This window comes from Centropristis striata, chromosome 3 (assembly GCF_030273125.1).
Source record: "Centropristis striata isolate RG_2023a ecotype Rhode Island chromosome 3, C.striata_1.0, whole genome shotgun sequence".
Classification (NCBI taxonomy): domain Eukaryota; kingdom Metazoa; phylum Chordata; class Actinopteri; order Perciformes; family Serranidae; genus Centropristis; species Centropristis striata.
Window position 1 is genome coordinate 29,865,642 of NC_081519.1, and position 13,721 is coordinate 29,879,362.

The following is a 13,721-nucleotide window of genomic DNA, read 5'->3' on the forward strand; positions in this document are numbered from 1 at the left end:
CTCTATACAACCAACATAAGCAAACAAGATCAACAGAAAGAATATTGACTTTTTCTATGTAGTTATTCTTAATGGCTGACATGGTGCCCTCAGGTCAGATTCAAATGAAATCTGAGAAAATCCTTTAGGTTCTCCAGAACCTCCTTTAGCTCAGAGTCCAGCAGGGCCTCTGGCACAACCAGCCCATACTGGCTTCATTGTCCCATTCAACCTGCAGTCAGTCTGGGGTATGGTGTGAGGTGTTGGAGCTCCAGCAGAGGGTGGAGAGTCCTGTGGCAGGCAGCAGCAGCAGCTTCTCCCGGGCCAGCAGCATGCCTGTGTTCCCCTTTCAACCTGCCAAAACCTGCTGCGGGAAACACCTTTGTCCACAGGTGCTGCCAAACTCAACAGAAAATGAGCTTTTTCTTGTAGCTGCTTTAAATTCTGTAAATTCTTATATATTGAAGAGGTTCATTAGGCCTACTGATATAAAACATTTTTACACTGTTTCTCTATAAAGGCCAATAAAGCAAAATTTCTTGAGAGAAATCAAGAATCAATAAATTTTGCTTTATTGGCCTTTATAGAGAAGCAGTGTAAAAAATAAAAAAATATCTGCAAATTCTTGTTGTTGACCTGTTGACCAGTAGAGGTCCATACATTTCACAGACTACGTTAAGGTTTAGCTTATTTCAACATTTTCACATTCAGAACTCTGAACTGTTGTGGGAAACAAATCCATACTGGATCATAAATGAGTTATGTAAAAAATAAAAAAAAACAATCTAGCAATAAAACATGTATATGCACAACTTTCCTTGCTATGCTAATTAACATTCTAGATTAATATCCCATTATAGATAATAGGGTCTGAGGAGTATATAAGGTACAATATAATACACTATACAAATCAATCAGCTTGTTGTTGGCCACTGCTAAGCTTTCAGTGTTCTCTAGAAAGGCTGTTTTAGCATCACTGGCCCAGCAGGAGGCAGTCTTGATTAGCAGGAGATGACCAGAGACTCCTGACTCTGTGTTTCCTTCAAAGGTCCACCAGCAGACAGAATCTCACAGGCAGCCAGTTCATGATAGAGGGCGTTGAGCACCTCCAGAATGTGAGCTTTCCCTGTGCAAAAACAGAACAGATGTGACCGCTGAGTGAATCCTGTTACAGACGACCAGGCGAGAATTTAATTTAATTCCCTGCCCTGAGTAACTGTAAATTTTCACGATCACATTTCACAGCACTTGTATTGATTTTATGGGCTGTGTGAGCTTTACTAACCATGTTGTGGGTCGCTGCAGGACCCCAAAGTGCTGAGCAAGATTTTCCCGAGAGACCTCCGTGAGACGTTCTGAAACAAGAGGGAGCTATTCTCAGAGGCCTATCAGGCAATTAACAGGCATTTTTATAGGCAGGCTGAGTCTTGTAACCACAGATGTTCTCACACATGTTCAACAACTGAAATTAATCTGCCCTCAGATCTATAATTAATCCCAGTGTTAGATCACAAAATATATATCTATATCAGGTAAGACATCTGTTGGCTGATTCCACAGGTCAAAGTGGACTTTAAATTCAAATGATCAGTAAGTCATTATCCATAGGAGGGTTTCCTTGAATGATGAAAGTGAATACTTTCAATTCCTTTTCTTTCTGATGTCTGACCAGAAAAATAATTCCAGTACAGTGTGGGTGGATTTCTCTCAATAGCCAACACAACAGAATGATTTAAATAACTTTGAGTTTCTAAACCCCATGATGGACCAATTGCTGTTTACAGCATTTTTCACTGACCAAAACAATATGTTTGGGCCTAACAACATGTTTAATATTCATATTATACCAGAATAGACCTCTCCAGACTCAACCGTACGGTCGCTCTGCGCTGCAGCTGTGACTTACCAGGTCTCTGAGCTGCTGGAGGAGCTGCAGGATGTCCACAAGTTTCTCCTCCACCAGCGACAGACGCACTCTCTCTGTCTCAAGCATCTGCAGCTCCATCTGAAGCAGCTCAGTCTCCTCTGCCTTCTGCTGCAGCTCCTGCACCAGAGAGTCCTTCATCTGGAAGACACACAGCAGTCACACTGAAGAACACAACTGGCATGTGACCCTAATAGTAATAATCAAGAGTCCTCACTGAGTGGGGCAAAACAGCCTTCTCCTACTTTGTCCCATGGTCTTGGAATAATCTGCAAACTGTGTTGCATTTACAAACCTAGTATCCCTGGGGAAATTTAAAGCAATTCAAATGGTCCATGTTACCGAAAAGTGCACTTGTTTTACCTGAGTTGGTTTCAGTACCTTTCTGTATGTATAATGAGTGTATTGCCTATTTTTCTTTTCTGCTGCTTTTACTATATGTTCCGATGTTTTGTCACTGTCATTTTAATCTGTAACTGGCAACCAATCTTGGCCAGGTCTCCCTCGAAAAAGAGATTGCAATCTCAAGGGACTTCCTGGTAAAATAATTTTAAAAAATAGCATTAAATTACTCATATGACAGTTGATCATTTTGAACCTTTATGATAAAACTTCACTACAGGCAGTCATATGTTTTTTTGTATCATTGATCCATATTCATGTGGATTCCTAAACATAAAATTTTTTTTGAATTTAAACACTGATGTTATTCAATCTTTTACTAATGTCCCCAAATCCAATGAAAAGACCAAAACCAAAACTGTGTTAGTCTTAGACTTCCCTTCCCATATGTTAAACTTGATTTGTTGACAATAAGAAAAATATTGAAAACTCTTATCCTGTAAACTAAACTGCAAAAGGTGTGTCTAAAAACAAGATAAAAACACTAAATCTGAGGGAAATGATCTTGCTGCATGGACAGATAATTCACTTGACAAGATTTCTTAAATTAAGATTATTAAATCTAGAAATAAGCATGTTGTACACTTAAAATAAGAAATTAACTCTTAAAACAAGATAAACTAAAGCTGCAAGCAGTGATGAACTGGCCGGAGCAGAGTGCACTGACAATTATTTGTTTCTTACCAAGATAAAAAAAAACTTTAGATTAAGAAGTATTAGATAATTTATCTTATTGTAAGAGTTCATTTCTTATCTTAAGTGTTCAACATGCTTATTTCTAGATTTAATAATCTTAATTTAAAAATCTTGTCAAGTGAAATAATCTGTCCATGCAGCAAGATCATTTCCCTCAGATTTATCTTGTTTTTAGACACCGTTTTATTTGCAGTGTATATTCATAGGCTGTACATAAATTGTCAATCTTAAAGAACAGCAGAGAAAAGCATATGACAGCCTAGTATTATGTAAGATTATCACCCTGTAGGCCTGCTAAACATCTTAATATAATATAAATCTACCCAATGTAAATTCTTGTCAAATGTTGAGGGTTAGAGTGAGTTTTCAGTCCAAAATTAACTTTATGTCTGCCAAAAAGGTTGGAAATCCCAGCAGCGCACCTTTACGTCATAGCGTTTAGAAGGACAAAGGTCTCACCCCACACATCCTGCACATAAACAAAGCCTCACAGTCAGGACTTTGTTTAGTTTTAACTTTTCCTCTCTGAGTGCTGAGACGTTCTGGGAACACATTACATCACAGTTCCCCTTCTTCCTGTCTTCCTGTGTTGTGAAAATTCTACTCGGGTTTAGCAAGAGAGCTTTAATTTATGATATTCCTAAGTGTCATGTGGGACAAGGGGGAGTGTTTCTGTGGCCAACTCCAGCGAGCAGCAGCTGCAAACACACCCCCACACATACAGTAAGGGCGGCTCTGGTGCTGCTGCTGGTGGTTTGGTTAGGTGGAAGCTGCAGGGTCATGCCCGAGCTGTGGTTTTTCCTTTGAAGCCCTCCACTTTCATAACAATCTTCATCAGTCCTCTTTAACCCTTTGATGCACAACATATAAACCCCTTCTAATGCGCAACATGGGTCAAAAATGAACCGCATTCATTCCCCATGTTATTTAATGCTGCTGTGTGTTTCTGTGCTCTAACTTTTGATATCAACTTATTTTATGATTGAATATTCCAAGTATTCTTTAAATATATTGTATTTGATGACAACAGATCATTATTTACATTTTGCTTCTCATACATAGAAATTTTTTTTGGTATTATTATATAGCTAACTACTTTGCTAAGTAGCTTGCTAAGCTAATTATTTAGCCAAGAAGTTTGCTAAGTAGTTAGCTTAGCAAGCTACTTAGCTAAATACTTAGCCAAGAAGTTAGCTAAGAAGTTAGCTTAACAAGCTACTTAGCGAAATACTTAGCCAAGAAGTTAGCTAAGTAGTTAGCTCAACAAGCTACTTAGCTAAATACCTAGCCAAGAAGTTAGCTAAGTATTTATTTTATTCAAAAATGAATGAAGAAAAACATAAAATTAGGATGTATGATGATCAAAAACAAACTAATTGAGGAAAACCTGGAATACTGAATGATGAAAATAATTTATTGCAAAGATATAACATAAAAACTCTATCGGGTCACTTTAGACCCATGCTGTGCATCAAAGGGTTAATCGAGTTTAACACCACACATAGCCACAAAATGACTAAGGATGTAAAGCAGGGCAGAACTGTGTCCAGAATGAACAGTTTGTTATACATGGATGAAGCAGACCGTGGCAGAGGAGACTGTAGAAGCCCACCCTGGTGTGATGGAGGTCCGAAGTGGTTTGTACCTGGTCCATGTCTATCTCTGCCTGGCTCGCTTTCAGCTCCAGCTGCTTGTGCAACCTGGTCACCCTCTCCAGGAGCTCCACCACAGCGCTGCAGCTCTCCTCGCTCCTCACGCTCCCATAGTTAGACATCAGCTTCTTGAATGCCTTGTCATCGCACCTGATCAACAACACAGGCCAGGAGACAGAAACTCTATCATGCTCATAGCTGCTGTTAGTAGCTGTAAAATAGGAATGTGACAAATATTGAGAAAATGATACATCTCACTACTGCCTGTTTCAGAAACAGCTGCTTTATAAATACTGCACTTACTAGGGTTTGTCATATTTAGTTCTTTTGTAATGTCCGTTACTCTTTATACTTATTTCAAGAAAGATTGGATATTTCAATGTCTATATTTGTTTAAGATATTTTTTTTATAAATGTGCACTTTATGGAGCTTTGATTTAAAAAAGATACACTCCTGTTGTGATGCAGTATTTATGTTCCATTAAATAAACAGTTTCAATAAAACTACTTATGACATATTTGGCTTTCACTGAGCATTTGCTCTCACTTTGCGATAAAAATATTGGGATATATATCGCATATCGATATTCAGCCTAAATATATCGGGATATGACTTTTGGTCCATATCGCCCAGCCCTACACACTAATATAATACAAACTACATTCCAAGTTCAGACCTTATAACCATATGCCCTGCCCTGGCATGGCCTTGGTTGTCGGTACCAACCATGTCATGCTAGCTTATCGGAAAGATGGCCAAATAATGATACAAAGCTAGTCTTAATTTCAGCGAAGACTGATATGGCCATTTTCAGTGGTACCCTGACCTCTGACCTCAGGATATCTGAATAGAAATATGAATAGAAAAGCCTCTATGGGTGTCCCAGTCTCTCCTTAACAGAAATCCCCACTGCAAATCCTATGCAGTTTTTCAGGATAAGCATGCAATCTTTCTCATGCCGTACAAATGTGTGATTTTTGCCTAGTCTAAAATGGTGTATTTGAATATTTATTCATAGTGGGATCCCCAAACTGTCTTGGAATTGCATACATTAAGCATTACTGAAACGCTGACTCTCTTATAGATTAAATCAGCCCAATTTTTACACTGTATAAAATGATAATCACAGCCTCAACTTGAAAACCATAAACCAGAGACCTAGGTCATTCAGATAACGTTTCCCTAATATATTTGTTAACAATATGATGGTTTTAAGTCCAATTTCCTGAAAAGAAGTGCTTGCAATCCAATCTCAGTATGGTGTTCCCTCAAGGTCTTGATGTTTAAATGTGGCATTTTGGAGTGGTCAAAAATGGTATAATAAGCCTGTCAAAGCCCTTATCTACTTTAATATATTTTAATTGATGAGTTCCTTTTTGTATTATGGAAAAATTAGATGATGACAAAAGTCAAACACCTTTAAGCTAAAGACACATCTTTAGGTATACTTTTAGGAATTGCTGAAGCATTTAAAAGAACAATGAATACTGAACTTCAGGTGAACAGAAAAAGAATATATATACTTAATACTGCTCTGTGTATAGGTGATTATTTGTTTGTTAACATGCTAGGCATAATGCTTTTGACTATTATCAAGAAAACCATGGAAAATGTCTAGATATCAGCTCTTAAATTAAACTCTTATGAGCTTTTTTTGTTGTTATCATTATATTTGTCCAAACAAATGTATCTTTAGTTGTACCAGGCATTAAAATGAACAAGAAACTGAAGAAAACAATGGTCTAATAATATTTTCCATGACGCTATATATACATATACATATACATACATATAGATGATAAATGAATGTACGGTACCTTTCCCCACAGCAGGACAGCCTTGTCAAGATCCTCTTCACCTCGTCCACCTGCCTCTGCTGGTCTTCGGTCCACTTATCTTCTTCCTCGTCAGACGCTGCCTGGCCCTCCACCGACCGAAACAGCTGCTCCTCCACTGCACACCACAACAAAATGAGTCAGTTAAAGAGTAAGTCAATCAAAGCTAAAGGCTCCAGCTTTCCAGTGTGAGAATGTTCTTTTTTTCTGTGTTGCATATAAGAGATACTGTGGGGTTTTACTGTTGGTCTGACAAAACAAGCAATAAGACGTCACATTGGTCTATGAGTAGTTGTAACTAGGGCTGGGCGATATGGACCAAAAGTCATATCCCAATATATTTAGGCTGAATATCGATATACGATATATATCCCGATATTTTTATTGCAAAGTTAGAGCAAATGTTTAGTCAAAGCCAAATATGACATGTCACAAGTAGTTTTATTGAAAGCGTTTATTTAAGTGAACATAAATACTGTAGAACAACAGGAGAACCTTTTATAAAAAAAATCAAAGCCCCATAAAGTGCACATTTAAATAAAAAAATATCTTAAATAAAAGCTGCAGCTTTTCTGGAGCAAGGATCACAGTGCAAATTTGAACTATATCGATATATGTGATAGGGTCTAATTCAGGGATGGGCAACTTAAATGCTGGAGGGGGCCACAATTTTTCATCGACACGACCACAGGGCCACATATAGGACCGTGCACTTAACCAGATATGATGAAACTCCAATTTGAAATATGTTTACAGTGCAGTAACTTAACATATTTCATGCTCAAATGCATGTATAACAGTATAAATAGGAATACAAAAGGTTTGAAGCAAATAAAAACTGTGATTTATTTTTTTTTCAGTGCAAGAACAGCAGACCAACGTTAATCGCAAGAAGTCATTTTGTGCATTTTTACACTTTTAGGATTTCATGCTCAAATGCATGTAGTTGTACTGACGGCCACTTCAAGTGAGGGTGCGGGCCATATGTGGCCCCCGGGCCTCCAGTTGCCCATCCCTGGTCTAATTCCATATCACATTTAAGATATATCTTTTATATGAATATATTGCCCAGCCCCAGTTTTTGCATGTGTTTTTTCACTATTTTCTGACATTTACTAGAAGAAATTATCTTAAAATGTATTGACATTTATGTAAGTATAAAAAGCAGTTGAAATAGTGACACTTGTTCTTAAGTTATAGAAGGGAAACAGAAACACACAAACTGTCAACTGTCAACTGTCCAGTATAGAGACATTTCCAGTAAATTCAGTGTTGTCATGAGAACATGTCTTACTCTTATCTGGCGTCGTCACGGCACGCCCTGTTGGAGAGCATCGGTCATGTTGGGAGTCCAAGCAACATCTCTGACCCTGCCTGCTGCCAGCACTCAGCTGCTGCTCTGCCCTGGTGCTGCTTGGGAGTTGTAGTTTTGACACCTCCGACCTGAAAGAGAGCACTGTAGGTTTAATATAGCTGTTTGACTGCATGTTCTCTGCAAATGCATGACCCCGTCTTTGCTGCCGTGCAGATCCCTGCATATAAACTGGAACTGACCAAGGGGCTAAAAATGCTCTATGCACAGATTTGCACAGATGAGAAAAGTTCAGTCCAAACCAATTGCCAACATCAAAGAGAACATATCAAGTAACACAAGGCAGTGTGTATTAAGCCACATCTACAGCCGCCACCATAATTTTATAGAGGCCTGTGATGTTGTACGCCAAATCTGGGTGGGGTAATTGAAGCCAGACATTATATCTTTAAGGCATTTTTACAGTAAAGTGGGTCAATGGTAGAATGGCGCTGTTACTGTGCAGGAGTTAGCTTACAAGATGTGAGGTAAAAGCACACAGGCTAACACTGGATGAAACAAAAAGGAGCTTTTTTAAGCACATGAACAGTTTTCTAAGCTCTGTTTCCCCTCATCTTTTCATCTGCAGATGAAACCATATGTAACACTTTTATTCTATATGTTATATGTTTACATCTAAGACAAATTCAAACATTCGTTACTGAAAAACAGACTGAGACTGCAGGTTGCACGGATCAATCTTTCTGTAATGGTTTGAATTTTCTAGCTTTCTCCTGCTGTCTGCTCTTTTGTGTTGGGGGAAATCCAATAGGGGGCCTTCGTAAATCACAGAATAAGTGTTTCCAGATGATGATGTCTTGCTCGAAAAAAGAGAAAATCTCAAAAAGGTTTTCAACAGACTGACTCTGAAAAAAGAAAAAAAGTCACTCATGCTTATATCCTGTTGGCACGAGGCTGACTATGCCGTAAGAAAACATTAGACTCTGCATCTGTGTACTGCTTTAGGTTTCTTTTGCAAAATTGTGAAGAAATGGTTGACTTCATTGAAGGTCAATAGTTGCAGCATGATTTCAGACCATCAATCAGAGAGTCATGTTTAAGTTAGTGGGGGCCACAGTGGAGGAAAGAAGAAGTTAGTTCATGAGGGCCAGCAGGCAGCAGCAGTCAGACCAACATGGAACTAATGCATGGATGTGAACGCACACAAAACTGTGCTGGTTGCTGTGGACACGCTGGTACTGGAATGAAGTGGTGGAAAGCTTTTTCAAATGCAGGCTTTGGTGTGACTAATTGCACTTTAATTGACAGTGGCTGGAGGGAGGCTGCAGCCGGTGTCCAGTGAATACTGTAGCAAGGACACATCTTTTGGCTCCGGCCTTTGACATGCATAGTGATTCAGAATGGCTTTGTGTCTTCAGAGACAAAAAGGAACTCCAGCAAACCCTCATTTTTCAAATTCTTACTTTTTTAAAAATTGAAAAATGAGGATTTGCTGGAGTTCCTTTTTGTCTCTCAAGACCTCAAAACTGTTACATGAAAACCTGTTCTTATTTGTTTTTGACTGTGTTTGAGATTTAGCCTGTTTCCCATCACATGGTTTGACAGTGACATGCTATTTGGTGATTGTGCTTAGGGCTGGGCGATATGGACCAAAAGTCAGATCCCGATATATTTAAGCTGAATATCGATATACGATCGCTAAGTGAGAGCAAATGTTCAGTCAAAGTCAACAAGTAGTTTTATTGAAACTGTTTATATAAGTGAACATCAATACTGTATAACAACAGGAGTACCTTTTTTTCTAAAATAAAAAAAGCTCCATAAAGTGCACATTTAAATAAAAAAATATCTTAAATAAAACTAACCTATGAAATAAAATAGGCCAATTTTTTTCTGAAATAAATATAAGTATATGAGAAAAGAATAACAAACAGTACAAAATAGCTAAATATGACAAACCATAGTAAGAGCTTCATTTATATAGAAAGAAAGATTTTTTTTTAACTATATCAATATATGCGATATGGTCTAATTCCAAAATCACATTTAAAAATATATCGATATATCTTTTTTATCTTTCTACTTTGGACTTTGGACTTTGGACTCTACTTTGGACCTGGACTTTCTATGTAGTCCAGGCATCTTGAATGGTGGTTGGACTTTGGGTTGCCGCAGACACAATGTAACAGTGCAGAAAATGTGCGTGAAAATAAATGTAAAAAATAAATAGTTAAAATCAAACTAATGCCAAATATTTGAATATATCTTCATGGGATATGTTCACAATATACACCCACGAAAATATTTAACATTTTCTTCAACTACTGAGGAAATTCACCACAAAAACAATTTAAAGCTGCATTTATCAATACATTTATATTCACAATATAATGTGAACACACACCCACAGAGAATTATCACCTGCTTTTTTGCAGTTTGCCTCAGCTCTGTGAACTGTTTTAGCTGCTTTCAGCTAATTGTGTTTGGCATCCAACTTTATTGTTTGGTTCAGTCACACTGTTCTCATTAACCATGTTTCCAGAAGCATCAGGCAGCTTTTTTCAGTAAAAAAGCTCTGGTGAACGGTGTATGCTACCTGTCCAGCAACAAATGGCAAACAGAGAAAGTAAGTCACTTGCTAGTGTAGCATTTAGCTGCAGAGCATTTCCCCTAAGGAGCTTGACCAAAAAAAAGAAAGACAGAAAGTGACTGAATGTTGCACTTCCATTTGCCATTTGTTTCTGGGTCCTCTGAAGCTCCCGCTGTCTTTGTACCGTGTCATTGCAGCCAGATGAGCCAACCGGAGCAATAGCCGTGTTTCGACTAGGGGGAAAAGTGGCCACCGGTAAAGTCTCAGGCCACACCCTCTCAAAAGTCCCCTCCCTCTGGGTGTCTACACTACAAGTTAGCCCCCAGAGGGATTTAGAGACTCTGGAGGTGACGTATGGTTTTCACCGTCGCTAACTGTGCACAACGTCAACAGCTGAACGCAGCATGGCTAAATATGCTAATTATGTCTCCGCTGATCATAAACATAGTGATTGTGAATTTAACGGCATCGTTAGCTGTTAGCGGCAGTTAGCTACAGCTACGCGATTTGTCTCCAGTCGCTTTCTTGAAAAAATAGTCGCTAAGGAGGTCTGAAAAGTTGCTAAATACAGCATCAAAGTCGCTAAGTTGGCAACACCACTTCGCTGGCTTTTACAAATGGCGTGTGTTGTTGTCATGTAGAGTACTATGTCACATGCTGCTTAGTGTTCTATCCAATCAGTAACAAGGCTGTTTTCAGGGGAGATAAAAGACCCTGCTCTTCGACAGGGATGAAAAAAGTCCCAACAAAAGTCTGCTCCGGACTGCTGGAATTCAAATTAGGGGCGTTTCGGCGAGTGAGACTCGCCTCATTCCGGGTATTGCCTGGTAGTGGAAACAGCCCTTATAACAGTATATATATTTAGAAGCCATTTCTGCTGTGAAAAATCACCAGAAAAAGCCTTTAAACCAAAAACTATACAATAGAACATATTCCAGCAGGAATGTGATCCAAAATTGGGGAGAAACTGACAACAGAGTTTACAGGTTTCCCTGACGTTAGCATGTAGCTACATGTAGCTGTGTATGCAATGTAAACAGTAGCAGTAATGTGCCTAAATTACCATATATAAAGACCTGGTGTGAACTGATGTCAGTTCCAGCACAGAGTAGCAGTTGGAAACAGGGAGTTCAGGATGGTCAGAAACCTGAGTTTTTTAGCTGACAGGGATTACTTTTACACATTTACCGCATTTGAAACTTTGGCCACTTTTAATGTAAACATCAAACATTGGAACATTACATAGATGACAGTAAAAAGGAAAAACATAATAGGTCCCCTTTAATATAAATGCCCAAACCTTAAGCCTCTTTAAGCTTATTGTTTTGGTTTATGGCAAATTTGAATATTCATCATGAATCCCGTTTCCAGCAGCAGAACAGCAGCTGTGACTGCGAAAGCCATGATAAATCAAACAATGTGCTGCCTGCACAGCATGCAGTCAGAGGCTGGAATATGAGGAAAGTTAAATATCTGGCAGATAACGAGCAAATATTCAGTATTTCTCAGTAGCAAAATTGCCGACATCACAGCAAAGCTAAATGAGTGTGAAACCTGGTGGAAAGATGCACAACTTTAAATGAATACTAATGTTGAACTGGAACTGAATGTCTACTGGAATAGTACGTAGTCAAAACTAGTCAAAACAAAACCTTTTTCCTGTAGCCAAAATTACATTTTAACTTACAATAATCTTTGACTTTAAGAAAAATATATTCTGATGAACCTAGGCTATGAAAGCAAATTCACTGTACTGGATGTTACTATCCATTCAATCTCTATCCTTAAGCGCTTATCAGGTTAGACAGGGCTGGAGCTGATCCCAGCTGACATTGGATGAGAGGCGGGGAACATCCTGGACAGGTCACCAGAATATCACAGGACTGACATATAGAGACAGACAACCATTCATGCTCTCATTCTCTCTTACGGACAATTTAGTGTCACCAATTAAACCTAAGCTGCATGTTTTTGGACTGTGGCCTGGAGAGAACCCACGCTGACACGGGGAGAACATGCAAACTCCACACAGAAGGAGGAAGGCCAGAACATCCAATATGCATCCCTCTGTGAGCCGAAAGTGCTATGTAGATATGTTCTTCCCAACAGGAAAAAAAAACATCTTATCACTCTTAGATAGTATTGTATTGTGACATATTACATATGTGGAATCAGCCTATGTTGGCTGTTAGAAAAATGTGTTACTCTGCTCTTATTCTGTCTCTGTTGCATATGTCACTATCTATGCATGCGTAATTCACTATTTGTGTGTGTGTGTGTGCCCTCTCTCTGCATGCAAGATGCTCTGCTACAATGCTCATGTGCTAATGTTGTTTTTAAACTATGATTAAGCTAAGTAAATTTACTCCATCTGCTTAAACTTCCTCTGCCCTATTTAGAGTAAAATTCTATAATCACAAAAAATAGATTTTATGTTTTATATTTAATATGGACATTGCAAAATCTGTGTCTCCAATAATATCTCTGCAAGTCATACCAAGGCAGGAGTTTATGTTTTGAAAGTTTTGTTAACAGGTCAGGTCACAGACATGATGTGCTGAGCAGAAAGAAAACTGACTTCTCTGCTTGGTGACATGACATGTCCGTGTGTGCAATAAACTGACAAATCAGCAGATTGAGGAGGCACTTCTGGAGAGTTCTACCTACATTTTTTTTATTAAACCCCTGTTAGGATATAAAAAAGGGTTCATAGTAAAGTAGCTTGGTCCAACCTCCATGAACTGACCAGCCTAATGTGATGTCAGGGACGTGTAGATTGAACCCAGAGACTCTGTAACTGCACCTTTCTTGACGTATTTAGTCAGGCGGCTAAGCCAAATAAAGGGGACACGCCGGACAAAAGCACCAAATTTTTCCACATACTCTATCATTATAGGTTTCAATTTTGGTAGGAGCCACTTCATCAAGATTGCGGATCGGAGATGACAGCCATATAAAGTCTATTAGAAATGCTATATCTTCCAAGCCACTTAGAAGGTCAATCTTTATGTTAAAATCTACATTTTCTGGACCAAGGAATCATTTAAAGCTATTGAGAATATCACTAGATGATTATTTGATCAAATAGATATGTTCATTTTCACCCAGACTGGTAGGCAACTCGCTTCAAGTGCTAATTACAGTGAGTCTTCTAGTGATATTCTCAATAGCTTTAAATTATATCTTGACCCAGAAAATGTAGATTTTGACACCAAGATTGACCTTCTAAATGGCTTGGAAGATATATTGGTTCTCATAGACTTTATATGGCTGCCATCTCTGATCCGCAATCTTGATGAAGTGGCTCCTACCAAAAATTAAAACCTATGG

At 38.6% G+C, this 13,721-nt stretch overlaps 1 protein-coding gene across 2 annotated transcripts in view; it reads right to left on the bottom strand.

Moving 5' to 3' along the window:
• Positions 1-554: 554 nt before the first annotated feature.
• The window catches only part of efcc1 (EF-hand and coiled-coil domain containing 1), a 30,117-nt gene continuing 16,950 nt past the window's right edge, over positions 555-13,721 (bottom strand). For both annotated transcript variants that reach the window (XM_059329598.1, XM_059329597.1), the window contains 6 exons: positions 7,784-7,932; positions 6,472-6,607; positions 4,647-4,803; positions 1,886-2,044; positions 1,265-1,334; positions 555-1,105 (listed from right to left, as the gene is read on the bottom strand). In XM_059329598.1, the coding sequence (XP_059185581.1) occupies positions 981-1,105; positions 1,265-1,334; positions 1,886-2,044; positions 4,647-4,803; positions 6,472-6,607; positions 7,784-7,932 (796 nt within the window). In that variant the 3' untranslated portion in view covers positions 555-980. The remainder of the gene's footprint in view (positions 1,106-1,264; positions 1,335-1,885; positions 2,045-4,646; positions 4,804-6,471; positions 6,608-7,783; positions 7,933-13,721) is intronic.